The sequence below is a fragment of the Scyliorhinus canicula genome, chromosome 2 (assembly GCF_902713615.1).
Source record: "Scyliorhinus canicula chromosome 2, sScyCan1.1, whole genome shotgun sequence".
NCBI lineage: Eukaryota > Metazoa > Chordata > Chondrichthyes > Carcharhiniformes > Scyliorhinidae > Scyliorhinus > Scyliorhinus canicula.
Window position 1 is genome coordinate 185306521 of NC_052147.1, and position 27202 is coordinate 185333722.

Below are 27202 nucleotides of genomic sequence, written 5' to 3' on the forward strand. Positions count from 1 at the left end.
AGCACTTGGAGGAAACCCACGCAGACACGAGGAGAAAGTACAAACTCCACATAGACAGTAACCCGGGGTTGGTATTGAACCTGCCTCTCTGGAGCTGTGAGGCAGCTGTGATAACCAATGTCCCACCGCCCCATCTAAAGTGTGATTACAGTCTTGAAAGGACTCAAACATATTTTCCCCAACATGCATGGCAAAATTCATGGAGATTACTTTCATTTTCAATTTGGGGTCTTTCTTCAAACAAATGGTTGCTGTAATAGCACACACTGCCCAACAATGCGTCAATGAACGATGGCATAAGTTAGTAACAGTGATATATTAACATTTTGATATCATACAGGATAATAACATGGTCTCTTGTGAATAAGGAAAACATTGCTAAAGACTAACTATACTTAAGAATCAGATCTGAGGCATATCACTTTACATATGTTTTACATATGTGGTTTCCTGGCAATGACAAAGTAACTTATCATTCCTCAATTGATGCTGCAATAATTTATTCCAGACTGCAGGGGTCTTAGCTCCATTTAATGGGAGCCAATAAAGATGATTTTTAAAAATATATAAGTTATACAAAGAGAAAATTATATCAAAGAGAAATGCAACACAATGGCATAAAAACAAATGATAACAAACAGCCACTTATTTCTCAATTTCCATAACAATGAAACTTGTTTTTTGAGGATGTGGGGGGTAGGAAACTAAGTGCGGTAATTGTACTTGTCAAAAGCAGATGAACTATCCTCTTGCTGGATTCTTCTCTCCCCGGTTCTTTTTAAATATTCCACTCTTTATACCTGTCTGGGTTTGTGAATGTTACATGCCCCAAAATGTCAAAAATATTCAAAGAAAAGGAAGACAGTTAATTCATGCCAAAGTTATTGTGAATTGTTTTCTTGGTACGGGAATTTGAAGACTCAACAAGGGCTGTATTTTTATTAGTTACTATCTGGAAATGGCTAACTTTCCAAAAAGCAACAAAGCAGGTCAGTTTTGTGGGTGGTGCTGGTTTCCCGAGACTGTTCCGTAAGATGAGGGTAGTACGCCACAGGATCGACTAATTAAATCAGAACAGTGGCTATACTTCACGTTTAGTTTCCAATGAGCTAAAACACTGATTCACAAATGTAGCTGATTGAATGTTTTTCTCTCATTTGTACAGCAGCAGCCACTGTGGGTTTTCAGGGACATTGGGGCCCCAGATTTTTATTTTGGCCTTGCACACATTTAGAACATAGAGTATACAGTGCAGAAGGAGGCCATCCGGCCCATCGAGTCTGCACCGACCCACTTAAGCCCTTACTTCCACCCTATCCCCGTAACCCAATGATCCCTCCTAACCCTTTGGTCACTAAGGGCAATTTATCATGGCCAATCCACCTCTCCAGTGACTGCGCAGCGTATGGGGAGGGACATGAGATAGAAATCAAAATATTGTTTACTTGCACCCAAGGAGTCTCTGTTCCTGGATACACTTTACATATGTACCATTGCCTCTCTCTTGCTCCCAAAATAAATCACTTCACAGTTTTCTCCACTAAATTTGTTCCACAATGTATCTGCTCATTTCACCAAACGATGTCCTCATGAAGTCTGTTATCATCCTTCCCACTGTTTACAGAATTTCTGGTTTTGTGTTATCCACAGGCTTTGAAATTATGCTCCATTTACTCAAGTTCAGGTCATTTAAATCTAAATGAGCTCTGGTCTCAACATTGTCGTTGAGAGAATGCCACAACACACAAACCTCCAGTCTGAAGAACAACTGTTCACCATGAGGCTCTGCTTTCTATAATTTAGCCAATTTGGTACACATGCATGCCCTGTCCCTTTAGTCCCATGGGCTTAATTTTCGCTATTAAGCCAAATAAAAGGCAGCACGGTGGCTCAGTGGGTTAGCCCTGTTGCCTCACGGCGCTGAGGTCCCAGGTTCGATCCCGGCTCTGGGTCACTGTCCATGTGCAGTTTGCACATTCTCCCCGTGTTTGCGTGGGTTTCGCCCCCACAACCCAAAGATGTGCAGGGTAGGTGAATTGGCCACTCTAAATTGCCCCTTAATTGGGAAAAATGAATTGAGTACACTAAATTTAAAAAAAAATTAAGCCAAATGGCATTTTTGTAATTAAGCGGGCAGCATGGTAACAGTGGTTAGCACAGTTGCTTCACAGCTCCAGGGTCCAATGGGCCGAATGGCCTCCTTCTGCACTGTAAATTCTATGATTCTCGATGGCAATCCATCAAATGCCATTTGAACGTCCACATCCACATAAAACTCTCATCAACCATATCCATTAACCAACAATCTGCTGTTGAGTGCCCCAGCAGCGCATAATTCACCCATACCCACCATCACAGTTTCCGAAGTCAGATCGGCCTTCCTAAAAGTGAACCCATGGAAGGCGACGGGCCCAGACGGGATCCCTGGTCGTGCACTCAGAACCTGCGCATACCAGCTGGCAGAGGTATTCATGGACATCTTTAATCTATCCCTACTCCACTCCGAGGTCCCCACCTCCTTCAAGAAGACCACCATCATACCGGTACCAAAGAAGAACCAGGCAACATGCCTCAATGACTACCGCCCGGTAGCCCTGACGTTAGATGTAACGAAGTGCTTCGAGAGGCTGATCATGAAGCGCATCACCTCCATACTCCCGGATCGCCTTGACCCACTTCAATTTGCATACCGTCGCAACCGGTCCACATCAGACGCCATTTCCCTAGCCCTACACTCATCCCTAGAGCATCTCGAAAACAAGGACTCCTACATCAGGCTCCTATTTATTGACTACAGCTCCGCCTTCAACACCATAATCCCAACCAAGCTCATATCAAAGCTCCAAAACCTAGGACTTGGCTCTCCACTCTGCAACTGGAGCCTTGACTTTCTGACCAACAGACTGCAATCAGTAAGAATGAACACCAACACCTCCTCCACAATAGTCCTCAATACCGGTGCCCCGCAAGGCTGCGTATTTAGCCCTGTACTCTACTCCCTGTACACCAGGGGTGGGCAAACTACGGCCCGCGGGCCGAAGGTCTTTATGCGGCCCACCAAGATCAAGTCATTAAAAAAAATGTAATAAAAATTAATTGCTTTTTTTTCTTTAAACTGAGTTACTTTGTTTTTCAAATAAATGTGTTTCATGTAAAGTTTCTACTTTAAAATATTAATTAATAAAAATTAATTGATTTTTTTTTCTTTAAAAACCTTTTATTTTGGCTATTTTAAATATTAATTATTTTACTTAATACACTATGCGGCCCTTTAAAATTGTGAATTTCTGAATGTGGCCCTTGCACGGAAAAGTTTGCCCACCCCTGCTGTACACACATGACTGCGTGGAAAAACGTGGTTCCAACTCCATCCACAAGTCGTGCTGACGATACGACAATAGTGGGCCGAATCTCAAATAACGACGAGTCCGAATACAGGAGGGAGATAGAGAACCTAGTGGAGTGGTGTAACGACAACAATCTCTCCCTCAATGCCAGCAAAACTAAAGAGCTGGTCATCGACTTCAGGAAGCAAAATACTGTACATACCTCTGTCAGCAACAACGGGGCCGAGGTGGAGATGGTTAGCAGTTTCAAATTCCTAGGGGCGCACATCACCAAACATCTGTCCTGGTCCACTCACGTCTACGCTATCACCAAGAAAGCACAACAGCGCCTATACTTCCTCAGGAAACTAAGGAAATTCGGCATGTCCACATTAACCCTTACCAACTTTTACAGATGCACTATAGAAAGCATCCTATCGGGCTGCATCACAGCCTGGTATGGCAACTGCTCGGCCCAGGACCGCAAGGAACTTCAGAGAGTCGTGAATACCGCCCAGTCCATCACACAAACCTGCCTCCCATCCATGAACTCCATCTACAACTCCCGCTGCCGGGGGAAAGCGGGCAGCATAATCAAGGATCTCTCCCACCCGGCTTACTCACTTTTCCAACTTCTTCCATCGGGCAGGAGATACAGAAGTCTGAGAAGACCATAAGACATAGGAGCGGAAGTAAGGCCATTCGGCCCATCGAGTCCACTCCACCATTCAATCATGGTTGATTTCAACTCCATTTACCCGCTCTCTCCCCATAGCCCTTAATTCCTCGAGAAATCAAGAATTTATCAATTTCTGTCTTAAAGACACTCAACGTCCCGGCCTCCACCGCCCTCTGTGGCAATGAATTCCACAGACCTACCACTCTCTGGCTGAAGAAATTTCTCCTCATCTCTGTTCTAAAGTGACTCCCTTTTATTCTAAGGCTGTGCCCCCGCGTCCTAGTCTCCCCTGCTAATGGAAACAACTTCCCTACGTCCATCCTATCCAAGCCATTCATTATCTTGTAAGTTTCTATTAGATCTCCCCTCAACCTCTTAAACTCCAATGAATATAATCCCACGATCCTCAGACGTTCATCGTATGTTAGGCCTACCATTCCTGGGATCGTCCGTGTGAATCTCCGCTGGACCCGCTCCAGTGCCAGTATGTCCTTCCTGAGGTGTGGGGCCCAAAATTGCTCACAGTATTCTAAATGGGGCCTAACTAGTGCTTTATAAAGCCTCAGAAGTACATCCCTGCTTTTATATTCCAAGCCTCTTGAGATAAATGACAACATTACATTTGCTTTCTTAATTACGGACTCAACCTGCAAGTTTACCTTTAGAGAATCCTGGACTAGGACTCCCAAGTCCCTTTGCACTTTAGCATTATGAATTTTGTCACCGTTTAGAAAATAGTCCATGCCTCTATTCTTTTTTCCAAAGTGCAAGACCTCGCACTTGCCCACGTTGAATTTTATCAGCCACTTCTTGGACCATTCTCCTAAACTGTCTAAATCTTTCTGCAGCCTCCTCACCTCCTCAATACTACCTGCCCCTCCACCTATCTTTGTATCATCGGCAAACTTGGCCAGAATGCCCCCAGTCCCGTCATCTAGATCGTTAATATATAAAGAGAACAGCTGTGGCCCCAACACTGAACCCTGCGGGACACCACTTGTCACCGGTTGCCATTCCGAAAAAGAACCTTTTATCCCAACTCTCTGCCTTCTGTCTGACAGCCAATCGTCAATCCATGTTAGTACCTTGCCTCGAATACCATGGGCCCTTATTTTACTCAGGAGTCTCCCGTGAGGCACCTTGTCAAAGGCCTTTTGGAAGTCAAGATAGATAACATCCATTGGCTCTCCTTGGTCTAACCTATTTGTTATCTCTTCAAAGAACTCTAACAGGTTTGTCAGGCATGACCTCCCCTTACTAAATCCATGCTGACTTGTCCTAATCCGACCCTGCACTTCCTAGAATTTAGAAATCTCATCCTTAACGATGGATTCTAGAATTTTGCCAACAACCGAGGTTAGGCTAATTGGCCTATAATTTTCCATCTTTTTTCTTGTTCCCTTCTTGAACAGGGGGGTTACAACAGCGATTTTCCAATCCTCTGGGACTTTCCCTGATTCCAGTGACTTTTGAAAGATCATAACTAACACCTCCACTATTTCTTCAGCTATCTCCTTTAGAACTCTAGGATGTAGCCCATCTGGGCCCGGAGATTTATCAATTTTCAGACCTTTTAGTTTCTCTAGCACCTTCTCCTTTGTGATGGCAACCATATTCAACTCTGCCCCCTGACTTTCCTGAATTGTTGGGATATTACTCATGTCTTCTACTGTGAAGACTGACGCAAAGTACTTATTAAGTTCCTCAGCTATTTCCTTGTCTCCCATCACTAGATTACCAGGATCATTTTGGAGCGGCCCAATGTCTACTTTTGCCTCCCGTTTGTTTTTAATGTATTTAAAGAAACTTTTACTATCATTCCTAATGTTACTGGCTAGCCTACCTTCATATTTGATCCTCTCCTTCCTTATTTCTCTCTTTGTTATCCTCTGTTTGTATTTGTAGCCTTCCCAATCTTCTGACTTCCCACTACTCTTTGCCACATTATAGGCTCTCTCTTTTGCCTTGATGCATTCCCTGACTTCCTTTGTCAGCCATGGCTGCCTAATCCTCCCTCTGATAACCTTTCTTTTCTTTGGGATGAACCTCTGCACTGTGTCCTCAATTACTCCCAGAAACTCCTGCCATTGCTGTTCTACTGTCTTTCCCACTAGGCTCTGCTTCCAGTCGATTTTCGTCAGTTCCTCCCTCATGCGCCTGTAATTACCTTTATTTAACTGTAAAACCTTTACATCTGATTCTACCTTCCTTCTTTCAAATTGCAGACTGAATTCTACCATATTATGATCACTGCTTCCTAAGTGTTCCCTTACTTTAAGATCTTTTATCAATTCTGGCTCATTACATAACACTAAGTCCAGAATAGCCTGTTCCCTCGTGGGCTCCATCACAAGCTGTTCCAAAAAGCCATCCTGTAAACATTCAATGAATTCCCTTTCTTTGGGTCCACTGGCAACATTATTTACCCAGTCCACCTGCATATTGAAGTCCCCCATGATCACTGTGACCTTGCCTTTCTGACATGCCCTTTCTATTTCGTGGTGCATTTTGTGCCCCTGGTCCTGACCACTGTCAGGAGGCCTGTACATAACTCCCATTATGGTTTTTTTGCCTTTGCGGTTCCTCAACTCTACCCACACAGACTCCACATCGTCTGACCCTATGTCGTTTAGTGCTATTGATTTAATTTCATTTCTAATTAACAAGGCAACCCCGCCCCCTCTACCCACCTCTCTGTCTTTTCGATAGGTTGTAAATCCCTGGATGTTTAACTGCCAGTCCTGAACCCCCTGCAACCATGTCTCTGTGATGCCTACCACATCATACCTGCCAGTCACAATCTGGGCCACAAGCTCATCTACCTTGTTCCGTACACTGCGGGCATTTAAATATAGCACCTTTAATTCCCTATTGACTGTCCCTTTTTGTTTTCTTAGTGTGGTGGACCTTGGTTTACTGAGCCTTTCCATACACTGTGTCATATTTTGTGAGATGGGGACTATCGTAACCTCTCCTGAGCTCTGTCTTTTCGTGATTTTTTGTAATCCTAAGCAGCTACGCTTCCCACTGATTCCTTCACCTCTTGGTTCCCTGACTTTCCCTTCCCCCCCAATCTCTAGTTTAAAGTCCTATTGACCACCCTATTTACTCTTTTCGCCAGAACACTGGTCCCAGCTCGGTTCAGGTGGAGACCATCCCAACGGTATAGGTCCCCCCCTGTCCCAAAACTGATGCCAGTGTCCCATGAAAAGCAACCCCTCTTTCCCACACCACTCTTTCAGCCACGTGTTAACTTCCCTTTATTGAATGGGGTTGTAGCATTGTAGCCATCTGGGATGGCCACTTACAGTAAGACGCACGAACAGACTCAAAAACAGCTTCCCCACTGTCACCAGACTCCTAAATGACCCTCTTATTGACTGACCTCATTAACACTACACCCTGTATGCTTCAACCGATGCCAATGCTTATGTAGTTACATTGTATATCTTGTGTTGCCCTATTATGTATTCTCATGTATTTTATTGTATTTTCTTGAATTTTATTTAATTCCCTTTTCTTCCATGTACTGAATGATCTGTTGAGCTGCTTGCAGAAAAAGACTTTTCACTGTACCTCGGTACACGTGACAATAAACAAATCCAATCCAATCCATTACTTCATCAAGGAAATCAAATCAAGTTCATAAAACACAACTTACCTTTGAAAAAAATCCATGCTAGCTTTCAATTATTAACCCATATTGGTGCATATGGTCAATTAATAGTTTCCCGGATTAATGTCTTTAAAATGTTTCTCCACTACTGATGTTTAGCTAATTGCAGTATAACTGCTAGGTGGATAACTTCCCCTTTATTGAATGGGGTTGTAGCATTGTAGCCATCTGGGATGGCCACTTACAGTAAGAGACATGGACGGTCACAAAGCATAACGGGAAAAATGGACAATGTAAGGTTCAGGCAGGCTCAGAGCCTGAATGTATATTTGTGAGGGAAGAATCCAGACTGTATTGAAACCCACAACCGATTAGTGTCTTGATGGCCCAACTCCGTAAGTCAAAAGACTGATATTTGAGCAACCGATACAATCCCAGACATTTCAGCGCCACTCCCTGTACTCAGGAAGTATAAACAACAGGGTCAATGATCGTTTAAGACACGCTCAGCCATCAAGGCACCCGCCCCTTTATTGGCTCAAATCAAACTCAGTGATCAAGAATTACCCAATTACTGGGGTCCAAACCGAAGGACCGCCCAAAAGAGCGCTAAAATCCCCAAGGATAAAGAGAGACCGCCATGCATTCGATCTCTTTTGGACCTGGCGCTCTGGCAACGTCTACCTCCATTTGCAGCACCACCAGAAGCAAGTTCAAGTTCAACGCCCGCTACCAGACAGGTGAGCCCAGCTGAGCAGCACTTACTTCTCCAGACCCGATAGATCCAGATTCGAACAAAGGCCACTGTTCCTCTGACCTAAGCCGGGTGCCTGAAGTTAAGTAAAAGTTGTCATAGTTGATAGGTGTAGTTTAACTAGTAGTGTCTATGTTGCATGATTAATTGTGTGTGTAAATAAAGTACGCTTGAACTTGAACTAACTAACTGGTGTTTGGCTCTTTGATCGATATCCGGTTGAACCTTGTGGTGGTATCATTTCATACCTTGCGACTCTGAGCAATATAATATCGATATCTAAAGAAAGAAGGGCAACATAGAACATTACAGCGCAGTACGGGCCCTTCGGCCCTCGATGTTGCGCCGACCCGTGAAACTATCTGAAGCCTATCTGACCTACACTATTCCATTTTCATCCATATGTCTATCCAGTGACCACTTAAATGCCCTTAAATTTGGCGAGTCTACTACTGTTGCAGGCAGGGCGTTCCACACCCCTACTACTCTCCGAGTGAAGAAACTGCCTCTGACATCTGTCCTATATCTACCACCCCTCAATTTAAAGCTATGTCCCCTCGTGTTGGTCATCACCATCCGAGGAAAAAGACTCTCACTGTCCACCCTATCTAACCCTCTGACTATCTTATATGTCTCTATTAAGTCACCTCTCAGCCTTCTCCTCTCTAACGAAAACAACCTCAAGTCCCTGAGCCTTTCCTCGTAAGACCTTCCCTCCATACCAGGCAACATCCTAGTAAATCTCCTCTGAACCCTTTCCAAAACTTCCACATCCTTCCTATAATGTGGTGACCAGAACTGCACGCAGTACTCCAGGTGCGGCCGCACCAGAGTTTTGTACAGCTGCAGCATGACCTCGTGGCTCCGAAACTCAATCCCCCTACTGATAAAGGCTAGCACATCATATGCCTTTTTAACATCCCTATTAACCTGGGTGGCAACTTTCAGGGATTTATGTACCTGGATGCCGAGATCTCTCTGTTCATCTACACTACCAAGAATCTTGCCATTAGCCCAGTACTCTGCATTCCTGTTACTCCTTCCAAAGTGAACCACCTCACACTTTTCCGCATTAAACTCCATCTGCCACCTCTCAGCCCAGCTCTGCAGCTTATCTATGGTCCCTCTGTAACCTATAACATCCTTCAGCACTATCCACAACTCCACCGACCTTCGTGTCATCTGCAAATTTACTAACCCATCCTTCTACGCCCTCTTCCAGGTCATTTATAAAAATGACAAACAGCAGTGGCCCCAAAACAGATCCTTGCAGTACACCACTAGTAACTGAACTCCAGGATGAACATTTGCCATCAACCACCACCCTCTGTCTTCTTTCAGCTAGCCAATTACTGATCCAAACCGCTAAATCACCTTCAATCCCATACTTCCGTATTTTCTGCAATAGCCTACCGTGGGGAACCTTATCAAACGCCTTACTGAAATCCATATACACCACATCAACCGCTTTACCCTCATCCACCTGTTTGGTCACCTTCTCAAGAAACTCAATAAGGTTTGTGAGGCATGACCTACCCTTCACAAAACCGTGTTGAGTATCGCTAATCAACCTGTTCTTTTCAAGATGATTATAAACCCTATCTCTTGTAACCTTTTCCAACATTTTACCCACAACCGAAGTAAGGCTCACAGGTCTATAATTACCAGGGTTGTCTCTACTCCCCTTCTTGAACAAGGGGACAACATTTGCTATCCTCCAGTCTTCCGGCACTATTCCTGTCGACAAAGACGACATAATGATCAAGGACAAAGGCTCTGCAATCTCCTCCCTGGCTTCCCAGAGAATCCTAGGATAAATCCCATCTGGCCCAGGGGACTTATCTATTTTTACACTTTTCAAAATTGCTAACACCTCCTCCTTGTGAACGCCAATCCCATCTAGCCTGGTCGACTGTACCTGAGTATTCGCCTCCTTCTTCCCCTCTCTTCTCCTCCTGAGTATTCTCAACCTTATTGATTGCCATATTTATCGCAGGTAAAAAAGGCAACAGCATTTATAATGCATCATTCCTCTGAAACCACATATCTAAAGACGACTGGAAGAAGACAACCATATAGAACGATTCTATTCAATCTCACCTCCATTCATCCGGATTTGTTGAAAACGTCTCTTGGAAATGTCTCCTCAAACCTCAACAAAATAGATATGTGGTATTCAAATCTACAAGGAGAGATTTCCTGTGACACTATTGGTGCAGACTCCCCACTTCCTTGTCCTCGTCTTTCATCCAGACATATTGCGGTGAAATGTCTTGTCAGCCGGCAGAGGCGAGCATCCCCAGTGGAAAGCCTTCAATTTGAGATTTTCCCTTGACCCAGTGGGAGCTTGGGATGAAGAGTGTTGTCTGCATTGGTGGCTAAAAGTGATCTATTCTGCTCTGGGGAGGGAAACGCTTTCTACATTTATTTATAGTAAAAAAGGTTGCATGCCCTTTTTCGTTATGCTGAGGGATTGTTCCTCAACTTTTTGTGTTAATTTAGGCCCATTTTCCTGACCTTAGCTCATTTGTCCCATAAGAGGTTGGTTGAGCAGAAGGAGCTGTTCTTGCATCCACTGTTGTGTGTAGCCAACACTGTCATGTTTTAGATGCAGCAAGCAAATGGTTTGTGGCAAAAGTGAATCAACAGCCTGTATTTCTCCTGTAACCTTGGTCAACTCCCCCCCGGTTGATCCTTGAAATGGTGTCTAGCAGTAAGCTTGAAGCCATTAGCAACAGGATTGTCAGCAAGTAATGTTGCAGGGATAGTGGAGTATAGCTATTGCGGATTGTGAAGATTCTGGGATAGCAGTTTTGTGAGCCCTAAGGTAGAAAGACTGTGGGCGAAATTCTCCCATCAGGAGACTAAGCCGAAGCCGGAGTGAAAACCGGAGTATTTCACTCCAGCGTCGGAGGCCGCTCCCTGACCCTCTTCTCCCACCCCCAGGGGACTAGGAGCGGGACCGCGCCTTGGCGCCGCATCAAAGTGGTACCGCGTAAATTACGCAGCCGGTGGCACATACATGACGTCACCCGCGCATGCGCAGGTTGGCCGGTGCCAACCCGCGCATGCGCGGTTGCCGTCCTTCCCGCAGGCGCCCAGCAAGATATGGAGGATTGATCTTGCGGGGCGGCGGAGGAAAAGAGTGCGTTCTTTAGAGACGTCAGCCCGCCGATCGGTAGGTACCGATCGCGGGCCAGACCCCTACTGAGCGCCCCCCTGGTGCTCGATCCTCCCTCCCCCCCCACAGGCCACACACGCAGCGTTCGCGCGCTGTTCACGCCGGCAGCGACCAGGTGTGGTTGGCGCCGGCGTGAACCCGTCAGATTGGGCAGGCCGCTCGGCCCATCCGGGCCGGAGAATCGCCGCTCAAGCGGCCAGCCGTGAAACGCGGCACGCGTTTTGGGGGGGGCGGGAGGATCGCGTGCGGGTGCCACGGCGGTGTGGCAGGAATCGCCCGGCATGCCCGCGATTCTCCCACCCGGCGTGGGGGTCGGAGAATTGCGCCCTGTATGTCTGGTGGTTCAAACAATAATTTGGCACTTCTCTTTAGTCGAGCTCTTCCACCCATGGAACTGTTCAAAATGTCATTGTGCAGAATCTAAATTAAAGTAACAACTGAGGCCCTATTTACGTTATGGGACCCCTAATTACCATATTAAAAGGTGCCCATCACTTGAAACAGGTGCGTGCTTTATACACTTTGCATTTTTCCCCTTTGAAAATTGTGCCAGATGCATGATGACACTGGTGGGATGCTATGACCCATCAACCCCTTTTTTTGAGGTCATCGCTACCCCATTAGCAGCTAGGGAAGGCAGTAACAATGGCCCTTGTTTTCACTGGAATAAAAGTTCCTTAACACACAAATGACATGCATATTTCCAACATTTTCTGTTTATGTTTGAGATTTACAGCATTGTAGTCATTGTTTTTATGATTCTTTCACTTCACAAACGGAAACCAGGAATAAAACCCAGACACATTTAATGTAAGAATCAGGATTTAGTCAATATTCACTGATATTCGTGTGTTTGCTCAGATGTAGCTCCTTATTAAAATAAAGTTAGTTATTACACACCATGCAAGAAAACCAGCAGTGAATATTTTTATAGTGCTCACCACTTGGAAAAAGACATTCAGATATATTGCTCAATTTTGAAAAAAATACATTTGGCTTAATGCTGTTGTACACATTTAGTTCAATGGGAAAAACAATTCCAGGGTACTTATTGTCTGGGTTCGAAAAAGCAACTTCTAAAGAAAAATTATGGCAATCAGTCAGTCAGGAAAATTACATTTTTGATTGCAACCTGACTTGATTAATGTTCCTACAGGCAGCAGTTCTTCAAACCCAGAAAGAATAAGCAATGAAAGTAAATGAGTTGGTTCCAATTATTGTCCTCTTCAGAAAATGCAAGTTGCCTCAGACTCACTGTGAGGGTCAAGTTGTAATTGTACGATGGATTGTGAAAAGTTGTATTTTTCAGGAACCACTTATTGCTGTTATATAATGCAGAGAAAATATATTATGTGTGACTGGCTTGTTTTTGTGTTTAACATCAATGTATAAATTTTAGGATTATGTAGTCTCTTTGAGAGTTTGAGCTACTTCACCCACATTGTTGAGGAAGTGTGGAGGATGGGAGCTGAGGGTTGTTCACTGTTGTACCGTCCATCCCTAAACATTGTGAGAGAGGCAGGCAGACTGGGACCGATACTGTGTATACTTTATGTGCTAATTCACGAGCAGGACGTGTGATCCCTATTTTCTCCAGGGTTGTTCACAGCCATGGTTGGGAGATGAATCTTCATGCTTGGAGACTCCAAGACCACGTGGATGGGTTATCAATCTTGTCACATACAAAGGCACTAAGAGCTGAAGGGAACTTAAACAGGAATTAACACTCCACTTCAATAAAAAATGTCAGGGAGAGAGATGTTTGAGGGAGACGTCCAACAGTGGCTTTCAACCATTTCGTACCTTACGGCCAGTCTAGTTCACTTGGTTAGACAGCTGTTTCATGAAGCAAAGAGGGGGCAGCGGTGTGGGTTCAGTTCCTGTACCGGCTGAGGTTATTTTCAACCTTGCCCCTCGCCCGAGATGTGGTGAGTGGTGTTTGACAGTGTTGTGTTTCTTGGCACTGCGAGAACCGGGAAACATGTGGTTAAACGTGCTCGCGATGGGACTTTGTTCCCATTTAATTAAATTGTGCCCAACGATTATACAAGCATTGACATGCATAACAGTATATTTTCCATTGATGAAAGTGCAACAATGCATTCTAACACATAGAAAAATATGTTGGTAAACCCTCTTGTCATATGTGCTACCATGATTAAAATGTAAGGACAGCTAGGGCTTTGAAAAAAAATTCCCTCCTGTTCGAAGGTAAAAATATTTAAGGAGCCGCTATCCTCCTTTGATTGATAGGCATTTGCTTTTAAATGGAAATATAACACCATTCATTCCTTCAATTTCAATGGAGCTGCAATTCATAGCTGCAGCAATTTATGGATGCCTGGCTGAGTTCCAAAAACTATGGCGTACTTAACTCTGCCAGTGTTTTTTTGACACAACGGCTCAAGGGAATCACTGATTGTTTAAGGAAGTTGCGCACACTTAACCTGCCTTTTATGTGGTTTCTGACTGAATGATTGTTTGTTTATGCAAGTTATTGGCCACTTAAGGAATTAAACATTTTTACACAGGATTGCAGTGTTAATGACAGAAGTTTTAATTAGAATTTTTAAATGATGGATTCAGGTTTAATTCATTTATACCTGAATTTAAAATAATCCCTATTATGACTGCATGACTCCTGAGGACTATCCATACTGAATGAGTGGCTATGCAAGATGTATGGCGGTTACGAAGTAGGATGTAAGATCTGAAATAGTGTGGAAGGGATATGGGAAATCTGTGGGGCATAATCGGGGCACTTGGAGATCTGAGGGCAGCGGAATTAAGGGGGCATGGAGAGGCCATAGGGTGGATGAGCTGAAGAGAGGGTTGAAAGGCAAGGTTTCGGGGGCATATAGATAAAATTGGGATCTGTACTGCAGTCAGCAGTAAATGAAGCAGACCTTCTAGCTAGCCAGCCTCCACACCCATACTCCTCCCTTACTCCATCGCGGCTTGAAAACTGTACTGCGGACCCGTGATAAAACAAAACGTCAGTTATGAGACAGGCGTGCGGTTTCCCCAGCAACACATAAATCCAACCCTGGAAATCGTCTGTTAGTGAATTGAGAGTAAATAGTTGGTGATGTATGGAGGAGAATTATTAGTTGTCTGGAGGAGGAGATTTCCTTCCTATGTAGAATAGCAATCACTGTAAAGCAAAGGGAAGCAGAGAGCTTGAAATTAGACTTCTCAGCTAGAGAGTTCTGTTTTAGTTGGGGCTATGTATTGTGGCACCAGTAGTGAGTGGGGGACACTAGTGGCATTGCATGACTTACAGTGCCACTAAGAAACAGCTGCAGGATAACTAAAGATTAATGAGCTGCAGACTTCAGCTGGATGGCATACAATAAACTTGGAAGTTGTTTTGAGTTCCATGCTACTGGGATCAGATGACTGTCAATGCCATCGGCACACTTATAACAGCAGTCAATGAAGGAGGATTTTATATTCCAAAATGTTAAAAGCAGAACCAGCTGCAATGTAATTAATACTGATAGGCAGTGCAGAATATGACAAGAGATGAGAGGGTCTCTAAAGCAGGGATAAACAAAGAGTGACACAGATAGCAAAGAGAAGGAAAATACAAGGGAAAGACTGTGAAAAGACATGAGTCAGTTTTGGCAAGTTGTCTGGCTATAAATACGGCGAGAAGATTTGTGGGTGGCCAACCCACTCTGAAAAGGTGGATTGGCCCATTAAATATCATAATGATACTCCCAGCTTCACTGTTAGGCAGTTTGTCAAATCTAGATAGGTACAGCCGAATTTCCTGAGCTTCAGGATTCCTGGCAGCCATTTCCAAGCAAAGGCGGTCGGACCCTGGAGGTAGTACTTTACACCTACCAGCTAGACCCAGCATGCCTGTCGAGGCAACCATTGTAATCAGAGCAACCAATCTCCCAGCCCTGAACTTCCCCCAATCTCTTTCTCTCGCCGTCCCCTGCATCCCCTCCCACAGAGCTTCAATCACCCTCAGGCCTCCAAAATTCTCTACCTCCCCACTCTCTCCAACTCCCCCAGAGGCCTCCAACCATGGCCCCCTCCTTCAAGGCCCCACCTAAATCATCTCGCATCCCACTCTAAAGAACTCCGTATCGTGCAAATTAGTTAAAGTTTGCCCGATACATATGTCTCATAAATTGGGATCCGACATAAATGCATTTATACATTGCTGTATCCTGACAAAAAATATGGGTTCATTTTAGTTGATTTTAAAAGTTCAGTTCTGATTAAAAGATTGTGGAAATGTATATTTATAATATATAATTTTTGATCATTAATAACTACCCAAAAATAACAGAATTACTTACTTTTGTTTTGGAGTCTAAGATTTTGACACCATAGATGGAGATTTGCAATTCAACCTTGGGAGTCTTCTGACCCTCAGATTTCTTTATATGCCTTGCAAACTATAAAAAACATAAATAAAGCAGCTGTCAAAATTGTACCTCTGCCATATTCCCCAGTTTTCTATTTTGCTCGAACAGCAATTTCGAGAATAAGTTACATCAATATGAAAAAAATGTTCCTTAAATTATAATTTCAGAAAAAAAAAAACGGTATTTAAATTATTCAACACTTTGGAAAATACTGAAATAAATACACAAGTATTGAATTTGGTTTTGTGGTAAGCTCGATTGGTGTCAAAACCAATCAACAACTGTGTCTTTCAACATCTCACTTTGGTGAGGTTTGTCTGCTTTACAAGGTTCAGATGATCAAACTGGCTTAATGAGAGCAATTTGTTTAATTATTTTTGACCTGGACCTGCCATTTCTCATTATCAGTCCCTCCTGATCATTATTAAGATGTGTTTCAATGATCACGGCAATTTTCAGTTGACTCATTAATAGCATGTTCACACTACCACTGAGAACAGCTCTACTGTCAATGAAATAAAATTAATGTGATCTGAAGTTCACTCAAAGAGGCAGTTCCGTGATAGCTTTGGAAGCAACATAAATTGAGTTGGTGTCGCATTAGGATAGCCATGTGTTCTATCCAATACCCTCTGAGTTTCTCAAACTATTCATGGAGGAAAATAATGGGCGCAATTCTCCGCAAGGCCCAACGCCGTCGTGAAACATGGAGAAGTTCACGACGGCGTCGGAAGCCTCGCTCGGCCCCCTATTCTCCCCTACCTGGGGGGATAGGCAGGCCGTACCAGGAAACTCGGCGGCCGGGCCTTGTCCCTGGGTTCAAGGCCCAGCGCGCCAAGAATGACGCGGCGGCGGCGCCTAATGACGTCAGCCGCGCATGCGCGGGTTGGACAGCTCAAATCCGCGCATGCGCGGTTGCCATATTTCCCCTCAGCTGCCCCGCAAGACGTGGCGGCTTGATCTTGCGGGGCGGCGGAGGGGAAAAAGTGCGTTCCCTTGAGACGCCGGCCCGACAATCGGTGGGCACCAATCGCGGGCCAGTCCCCTCCCGAGCACGGTTGTGGTGCTCGATCCCCGATCCGCCCCCCCCAGGCCCCACACTTACCTGGCGCGCCATGTTCACGACGGCAGCGACCAGGTGTGGTTGCCGCCGTCGTGAACAGGTCAGAAACGGCAGGCCGCTCGGCCCATCCGGGTCGGAGAATCGCAGGCCGCCGCTTCCGTTTCTCCGAGCGGCGTGTCGGAAAACCGGACACGCCATTTTTGGGGGGGGGGGGGGGGAGAATAGCGGGAGGTGCGGGAGCGGACCTCCCGCTATTCTCTCACCCATCGCAATTGCGGAGAATCGCGGCCAATGTTGTTTTACATTTATTAGGTATGGTATGGTCAGCAGAACCAACATTTTGTAAATTAGTTTTTTTATTTCCCTTTTGCTTACACAATGGATCAGATGTTTTCCATGTAAATGTACTTTATGCTCCATTTATTTTGTTGCATTAATCCAGTGAAAGTTTTTCTCTATTATAATATAGTGAAGCATGCGATACAAAGAAGATAGGAGCAAGAGGAGGCCTTTTGGCGCTTTGAACCTGCTCCACCATTTATCCCGATCATTGGCCATGCTAAATTGCCCTTAGTGTCCAAAGTTTCCCTTAGTGTTGGATGGGGTTACTGGGTTATGCAGATAGGGTGGAGGTGTGGACCTTGGGTAGGGTGCTCTTTGCAAGAGCCGGTGCAGGCTCAATGGGCCGAATGACCTCCTTCTGCACTGTAAATTCTATGATTCTATGGCTGATCATCCAACTCAATAGCCCAATCCTGCTTTCTCCCCATAACCTTTGATCCCATTCTCCCCAAGTGCTATATCTAGCCGCCTCTTGAATATATTCAATGTTTTGGCATCAACTACTTCCTGTTGTAATGAATTCCACAAGCTCACCACTCTTTTGGGTCTCCTCACCTCAAGATTACATGAACCCGATCTTGAAGATCAGTGTTGGGGAAATTGTCAGGGAAAAATAACCATTTACCTTCATCAGCCCCAGCAATGTGTCCCCAGAAGTATAACTCTTGGCCGTATAGGGGCTGGTTTAGCACACGGCTAAATTGCTGACTTTGAAAGCAGACCAAGGCAGGCCAGCAGCACGGTTCAATTCCTGTACCAGCCTTCCCGAACAGGTGCTGGAATGTGGCGACGAGGGGCTTTTCACAGTAACTTCATTTGAAGCCTACTTGTGACAATAAGCGATTATTATATTATTAACTACAAGTTCACTTCTGCTGCACACTTAAGAGTAGAACATTTTTTTCTGAGGTAAGAGAGAAAGACTGTTGAATTGAATTTTTTGCCACCAAAATTCTACCACTTGCCAGTTGTCAAGTAATGACACAATGATTGCAATACTTTGTTCAAGAAGTGAACCCTCATGGGAGATTCCTTTAGCTATAATTTTTAAAACAACATAAAGGCTCTCTTGTTCCTCCTAAGATTCAAATGTGCAATCTTACATGCCCGAAACACAATAGGAATATATACTATCAGGGCACCCTGGGCTAATGCGCAGTCAATTCCAGCCCACTTGACCTTGAGTCGCAACACAATTGAATGAACAAATAATTCTTACAAAAATACCCAAAGTCTTTGGCCCCTGGCTGCTCAATAATTACAGTCACCAGGGGCGGGATTCTCCCCTACCCGGCGTGTCGGGGGTCCCGACGTAGGGGAGTGGCGCCAACCACTCCGGGGTCGGGCATCCCCAAAAGTGGGGAATTCTCCGCACCTTTGGGGGCTAGCCCCGCGCCGGAGTGGTTGGCACCAGAAGACTGGCGCAAAAAACCGGTGCCAGCGGCCTTTCAGGCCCGCCGCCCGGCAGCGAGGCTGGCCGAAAGGCTTTCGCCGGTCGGCGCATGCGCCGGCGGTGACGTCAGCGGCCAGCTGCCGCTGACGTCACCACCGGCGCATGCGCGATGTGGGTTTCTCTTCCGCTTCCGCCATGGCGGAGGCCGTGGTGGCGGCGGAGGAGAAAGAGTGCACCCAGGGCACTGGCCCGGAGTCTGAGCGGGGGGCCCCGATCGCGGGCCTGGCCATCGTGGGGGCACCCCCCAGGGTCCGATCGCCCCGCGCCCCCCCCCCCCCAGGACCCCAGGGGCTCGGTCGCAGCACCGATCCCGATGCCACCAGAGGTGGTTCAAACCTCGGCGGGGGGAGAGGCCTCCCAGCGGCGGGACTTCGGCCTATCCGGGCCGGAGAATCGCCGCAGGGGCCTCGCCGATCGGAGTGGCGTGATTCCCGTCCCTGCCAATTCCCGGGTGGCGGAGAATCTCTGCCACGGCGGGGGCGGGATTTTCGGCGGCCCCAGGCAATTTTCCGACCCTGCTGGGGGTCGGAGAATTTCGGCCCAGGTTTGTAAATTTAAACACAAATTACTTTTTATTTAGAAGAACAAAATTGAAGTCTGCAGCAAATACAACTGGTTAACTATTATCGAATTCCGAATCCCCATCTTCAACCTGCCCCCTTCCCCCATCCTCTAAATGCACACACTAGACAGATAAACAGAGGGGAGGGGTGAAAATAATGAGTTGAAGGAAAAAGAGTCTTTGTTTGAGATAGCTGTCTTTAAACAGACTTCCTTCAAAGCAAGCTTTCAGATCCAGGTCTCTATTTGCAGCCTGTAATGGTTTCATTGTAGATTAATTCATTCAGGTTTTCTGTAAGTTCAGAAATATATCAACTCACAGCTTTTCTGGAGAAAGAGACAGAGAGAGAAAATAGTGCAGGTCATTCCCCTCAGTATCCAGGATTCAAACTGAGTTCCTTGGGTCTCTGAAAATGATTCCACGCGAGGAGGACCCAATCATCATCTTTTCACAGGGAGGATATGGCCTTTTCACCAATTCATTGCCCACCAGCCACTCAATCGAACCGAGTCCCACCTATCTCTCGGTTGCCAAAAGGTCTGGGTCTTGTTGTCCAAAGCGAGAAGCACCATATACTATGCAGAATCGTCTTGAATTCCTCCTTCTGTCTGCTGCTTGACCATTTAGCATTCGTGGATCAAAATGATAGCAACAAAAATAAAGAAAGGGGAGATAAGGGAATCACTAAGAAGAACCCTTACAATACGCAGTAGGAATGAGACTGTTTCCGCAGCAACAAGTCTTTTCAACAATACTGAAGATCTTCATCGACCATCAAGTTGCAGGTAGCACCATCACGGAATTCATAGAGACCATAGAATGAAACATTAATTGCTGAATCTCCTATTCCGTTCAATTTTGGTACTATTCTGCACAATGAAATGGACTCTTTCCCTTAAGTTGTTTCAAAAAAGTAACGTTAATCATGAGAATGCCCTCTGAAAGAAGAAGCTTGAAACAACTGAATAATTAACAGTACAATGAGGTGCCTGGAAGTTCCCAGAGGATGATCTACCTGCAGGTAGAATAATGGACACTCATTCCTTGTCCCTCATGAACTGATTAACTGAATTTCTGACAAATGGAAGAGAAGGGTAAATTATTTATGTGTAATAACTAATGGATCTGCTGCTTCTGCTTCAGTTGTATTGTCACAACAGACTAATATCTATATTCTTCCAACATTTATATAGGTAGGGTTAGACCAGGTGGGACCTGCTGAGATGGTAGTCCTGATACAGAAAACTTTTAAATGGAAATAATTTATAGATGGGTCTTGAAGATTTCCAGTAAGGGAGCTGTGACTATTTCCTTTGGCAATTTGTTTCAATGTGGAATTGGGAATAAACTTTGTTGATAGTGTCTTGGAAACAATGGTTCTTATAATTTGTGTGGATGGCTAACTCACATTTTATCATTGCTGGAGGCACTTATTTATGGTTGTTAATTCCCACTGGTCCATTCCATATTTTATAGAACATCGTCTATGTTTTTCCCTCCTTTGCTGTAGCGATTCCCATTCTAAATCTTTGATCAAGGATGTGATACTGGTGTATTTCCCATACTAATTCATACATTGTCATGCAGCATATCTTTGGGTCACAGATTTGGGTCGATTTTTTTTTAAGTGCAGCCATTTTATTTATTTTTAAATTTGGCCTCGCAGTAAAGGGGCAAGTTGTGCATGCCCTGAATGGGAACCTATGCACTGTTGCAGTTCAAAGGGAAAAAATTACCCTGAGGCTTTCTTGACCTTGGTTGATTGCCATTGGGGGATAATAAAGAGAAATTTTGCTACAGAATGCCAAAATTGGCTCTGAATTCTTTTGTTTTCACCTTTCCCCAAAAATGGGAAAAATTAGATTTGGATACATTAATAAATTCAGCTAAGGGTCCTGAAGGCCTCTTTGTGCTCAATTTATGATTAGCATAAGAGTTCATCACAAACAAAGCTCAATCTTATGTATGATCTGAGTCAATGAGTGGAATTCTCCATTGCGTGACTAAACGTGGTGGCAAGCAGTTTCGAGGGTGCGCATCCCACTGCTTGGAATGGTGGGAACTCACGCCCGATTCCGTGCTTGGAAGCTCAATAAGCATGCACAGGTGAGTATCGGACCAAATCAACTGGTGAGTTGGGAACTGATTCATCTTCCCACCATCCAGGAGCCATATTTAAATGCCAGCTGAACACATACATATCATTCTCTCTATCCCACCTGTCTCCGGGAGGTCCTTCTGGAGTGGGCTCACCATATACCAGGACAAACAGCCTTACCCAGCCTCTACGGCAGCCATTCTCATCAAATGTCTTTCTTTTGTCTTCATACAGGGCACGCTGGCACATGACAGAAGGGAAAGATCACGGGCGCGATTCTCCGAAATGGAGACTCAGTGTGCACGTCAGCGCGAAACGGGTGCGGGGACAACTGATTCTGGCCCCCACAGGGGGCCAGCACGTTGCTGGAGTGGTTCACGTCGCTCCAGCCTCCCTTCCTGGCGCCAAATGGGTGCCGCGCCCACCTGCGCATGTGCAGTTGGGCCAAGCCAACCTGTGAATGCGCGGGGGACTTCTTTAGCGCGCTGGCCCGATGCAACATGGCGTGGGGGTTCAGGGGCTGGCCGCGGAACAAAGTAGGCCCTGGGGGGGGGGTGGGGGGGGGGGGGGGAGAGGCCGGCCCACTGATCGTACGCCAGACTCCATTGGAGCCCCCCCCCCCCCCCCCCCCCCGGTAAAGGAGCGTTTTCCCCGCCCCACAGGCCGCCCCCCCGACCCTTTGCGCAGAGTTGCCGCCGGCAGTGACCAGGGGTGAATGACACCGGTGGGACTCTGCTTTTTCCGCGCGGCCGCTCAGCCCATCCGGGCCAGAGAATCAGCGGCCCCGCCGATTCCAGCAGCCCGCGGCCGGCGCCGCGTCTAACGTGCCCACGTAAATGCCGCTGATTGTCCGCATCTCAGAGAATCGCGCGCTGGCATCGGGCGGCATTGCGCGGTTGCGATGATTCTCTGGCCCGCCACGGAGCTCGGAGAATCGCGCCCCACATACTGGGGTAGGGACAACCCAACATCATTGTACTCACTGAGTTCAAGGAGGCTGCAGCTGAGTTGTCTGAGGAGAAGAGGGATCATTCTTGTGGTGAAGGGGAGATCAGTTTTTCCCACCAACCTAGTTTGAATCTCAACTCCATCCTTTATTACATTCTGGCAATCACAGTCACGTGTAATCTTATATTGCCTATGCTCATTAACTCAAACACTATTCTCTCTCGGCAGCAGCAGGTCGAGGCCTGCAACACGGAAGAAAAAATCAGTTTGGGCTAGTATTCTCGTTTCTCTGCTTTACTGATTTTTCCTTCTGGGAAGGCAGCCCAGGATCAGTCCAAGCCCTCAGAACATGGGAGGGATTGTCCAGTTCCACCAGTTGACAGGACCATCCAGTCCCACCCAAAGTCAATGGGATTTAGGCGGGGACTCGGAATCTCCCGTGGCGGATCCATCCATGACAAGGTCAGAAAATCCTGGCCAACGTCCAAAAAGGTAACTCGGGAAGACGATTGTTGGGTTCATCTGCATGCTCCACCAGGCCAGACAGTTGTGTGCAGCTCAGCTCCAGGTCCGGGGTCGCTTTCTGGAGGACAGCTCACTGACAGGTCCCTGCAGGAGTCAGAGACATGGGGCGGAATTCTCTGACCCCCGCAGGGTCGGGGAATCGCCCGGGGCCGGCGTAAATCCCGCCCACACCGTGGCCGGAATCCTCCGCCACCCGGGATTCGGCAGGAGCAGATATCATGCTGCGCCGGTCGGCGGGATCCCGGTGGTGATTCTCCGTCCCGCGATGGGCCAAAGTCCCGCCGCTGAAAGGCCTCTCCCACCGGCGGGAATTGGAGCATCTCTGGTGCTGCCGGGATTGGCAGTGCGAGCGGGCCCCCGGGCCCCCGGGGGGGGGGGGGGGGGGGGGGGGGGAGATCGGACCCCGGGGGCTGCCCCCGCGGTGGCCTGGCCCGCGATCGGGGCCCACCGATTGGCAGGCGGGCCAGTGCCGTGGGGGCACTCTTTCTCTTCCGCCGCCGCCACTGCCTCCACCATGGCGGAGGTGGAAGAGACCCCCCTACCGCGCATGCGCCGGTGGTGACGTCAGTGGCAGCTGACACAACGGCGCATGCGCGAACCGGCAAAGGCCTTTCGGCCAGCCCCGTCTGGCGCGAGCCTAGCCCCTAAAGGTACGCAGAATTCTGCACCTTTGGGGAGGCCCGACGCCGGAGTGGTTGGTGCCACTCCGCTACGCCAGGACCCCCTGCCCCGCCAGGTAGGGGAGAATCCCGGCCATGAAGAGCCCAGGTCTCCGCCACCCAGAGGGCTGCTGGAGAACAGTCACTCATTCAGTCGCAATCAGGAGATGAATCTCTTCAAGCGGCTGCCAATTCAATGCTGGAGACGACAATGTCAGCTGGCGGAACATCAGGCAAAGATTCGGAAGCCACTCAGTAGATCAGAAAATAGATGAGTCTATCTGTCTTCTGTCTGATGTTGTGGCTCCGACATGTGGACGTCTTGTGGCCACCATAGGAAAATTGGCGAGCACCATGGATACCTTGGTTCAGGTGTTGTTAGATTTCCCTCAGCCATGAACTGCATAGCCACATACCCTGGTGAGCACCATCACGATGTAGGTGATGTGAGAATAAGGAACCTTGACCTCCCTCCAGATGTACCATCTCCAGAAGTCATATTGGGGCCCTGACGATCCTATTTGGAGAATGAACATCAAGCAAACACCCTGGCTCCTCCTCTCAGGACACTCCTCAGGGTGCACAGTTGCTCACAGTTCCCTTTACCTTTTACCCCATCCCTCCAGCTTCTCAGACTGCTGAGGGCACATCTGTCCCTGAACAAGATGGTGTCCACTAGACCTCAGCAACCAAAGGACGTCCACCAAGGCCATCAGAGACATCAGGATGTGGCAGTCAGCAGACTGCCTCCAACTCTGCTGTGGATGTTGAGGCTGCTCTGGGCGTAGCGGTAGGTTTAGGAAAGTTAAGAAATTATGTTGGGACTTTTGGGTCATGTGAAGAAATTGCACTGTGGTGAATACATTTGATAGTTATGTGAACATTTTGATCAACTGAAAGCGTTGTGATTTTGTGTTGTGGAATCCTCTTATGTCAAGGTTTAGTCAATTTCCCACTCAGTGGTATTGTCCCACTGTGCGATTAGCATTTACGCGATGTTAATCTCAGTTGAACTAGTCTCCGTACTCTTATACCGGGCGGGGTTCTCCGACCCCCCCGCCAGGCCGGAGAATCGCCGGGGGTGGCGGCGTGAATCCCGCCCACGCCAGCTGCCGAATTTTCCGGCGCTGGAGTTTTGGAGGGGCGGGAATCGTGCCGCGCCGGTTGGCGGCCGCTGGCAACCCCCCCTCCCTCCGGCCCACGATGGGCCAAGCGGCCACCCGTTTTAGGCCGGTCCCACCAGCATAAATTAGACCTGGTGCTTACCGGCGGGACCTGGCTCTGCGGGCGGCCTCCGGGGTCCTCGAGGGGGTGTGGGGGGATCTGGCCCTGGGGGGTGCCCCCACGGTGGCCTGGCCTGCAATCGCAGCCCACTGATCCGCGGACGGGCCTGTGTCGTGGGGACACTCTTTCCCTCCGCACCGGCTGCTGTGGACGTCCGTCATGGCCGGTGCGGAGACTAACCCCCCTGCGCATGCGCTGGGACGACGCCAGCACACGCTGGCACCCCTGCGCATGCGCCAACTCCGGCCGGCTGGCGAAGGCCCTTCCACGCCGGTTGGCTTGGCGCCAACCCTGCCGGTGCCAGCCTAGCCCCTGAAGGTGTGGAGGATTCTGCACCTTCCAGGAAGCCTGACGCCGGAGTGGTTCACGCCATCCCTCGGCGCCCTGACTGCCCCCCCCCCCCCCCCGCCGAGTAGGGGAGAATCCCGCCCATGATGTCAGGGATTTGTCTTAAAATCTTTGAAGTGTCTGACCAAAACATTTTTAACCCTTGTTCCACAAGGAACACATTGAGTGAGGGCAGTTCATCAGCATAGGGTTTCTAGCTGTATTTGTGTCTCTTCAGTGTTGGCTGCAGAAGACAAGACAAGCACATTAGCTGATAGTGAAAGCTTCAAATCATCCCTCACATTGCTTTTGCTCCTCAGTAAACTCGCTGTTCCCAGTGAGCGCATTCACAAGGCACCATGGACCAAAGCAGAGATTAAGGCCTGGCGATTCATGAGTGCAGAGCATGCAAGTGCAAATGCACAACACATTCTCGCTGCGAGTGGTTGGGCATCCTCTGAGATGAAAGAGAATGGCATTGAGGGTGAGGAGAATGTGGCCATATGCCCTCACTTAACTTTACTCTTCTTGGAACCTGTCAATAATTAATGCATCATGGGCACATCTCCCACGTCTTCCTTCCTCCATGGCATCATCGCATTCGTACTGACTGTCAGCAGCTTCCTGAGATTCCTGGACCTCTGGATCTTCATCTTCCAATAAGCTGCCAAATTTCTCCAGTTCACCCTCTGGCAAGCACTCACCTCTTTGTCTAGGCACATTGTGAAGGGTGTGATACCTTGCGATGAGGTGTGAAACTCTATCCAGAGTGTATTATAATGAACCAACTAAATGGTCCAAACACCTGAAGCACATCATCAGAAGCCCTTTGATCTGCTCTATAAGTGAAAGTGTGGAGCAATGAGCAGTGTTGATGCTAAAGATGATGCACCAGAGTCATCAGCCAGTGTTTCAGTGGGTACTCCTTATCCCCCAAACAGCTATCGCTGCAGATGGAGTGACCCCTCAGACTTCTCAGGCACCTAGGAGTGATTGAAGGTGTAGGAGTCATGGCAACTCTCAGGGCACCGTGCAGAAATGTACAGTATATGATTGCGATGATCACACATCAATTGTACATTGATGGAATTGTAGATGTTGTGGTTTATAAGCATTAGGGACTTCTACCATAGAGCCCGTATAGCCACACAGGAGCAATCCACTGCCCCCTACACGCTTGGGAAGCCTGAGATGGTGGCGAAGCCTGTGAATCTCATAGCCTGGCTATCTTTGTCGAGAGCAAATATTTAAAAAAAATAAATTGAGTATCCAATTCATTTTTTGCAATGAAGGGGCAATTTAGCATGGTCAATCCACCTACGCTGCATAACTTATGGTTGTGGGGGTGAAAGCCATGCAAACACAGGGAGATTGTGCAAATGCCAAACAGGCAGTGACCCAGAGCCGGGATTGAACCTGGGACCTCGGCGCCGTGAGGCAGCAGTGCTAACTACTGTGCTACCGTGTTGCCCCGTCAAGATCAAACATGATGTAATGATGGTCCTTCCTCTCAAGGACATCCATGCTCTCCATTATGTACTGATGTGTTGCAGATTGAAATATGCCACACAGGTTACCTGTTGATCCCTGGAAAGACCCAGAGGCAAAGAAATTTAGCACTGTGGTCATCTTCAAAGGCACTAGCAGGGGAAACCCTCCAACCTCACATGGCATCAGGTCTTCACGAAGAATGTGGTATATGTGATGTACCAGATCATGAGACAACCGCAGACATGTCCAGCATTGTCTCTTATTCATTTGTAAATACAAGCCTCTTCTATGGTATACCCCAAGTTCACTGATTCACCTCTGTTGTCTGGGTCTCTCCTTCTGTTCATGCTCTGAATCCCCTTTACCATGTCCCTCGGGCCTGGAGATGCGCTTAGTATTGCCTCTCCCTCCTTCGCCTCCTCTATTGCTTTAGAACCCTGACAAAGGCAGCATTGTGCCCTGGATCCATTTGCGCTTTTGGCTACAATCTAGAATGAAACATCGAAGAC

At 47.3% G+C, this 27202-nt stretch overlaps 1 protein-coding gene across 11 annotated transcripts in view; it reads right to left on the minus strand.

Moving 5' to 3' along the window:
* gulp1b (GULP PTB domain containing engulfment adaptor 1b) overlaps nt 1-27202 on the minus strand; it is a 530845-nt gene that overhangs the window by 82572 nt on the left and 421071 nt on the right. For 10 of the 11 annotated variants that reach the window (XM_038789196.1, XM_038789195.1, XM_038789190.1 and 7 more), the window contains one exon: nt 15873-15971. The exons of the other annotated variant lie outside the window; for it this stretch is intronic. In XM_038789196.1, the coding sequence (XP_038645124.1) occupies nt 15873-15971 (99 nt within the window). The remainder of the gene's footprint in view (nt 1-15872; nt 15972-27202) is intronic. 11 annotated transcript variants of the gene reach the window in all.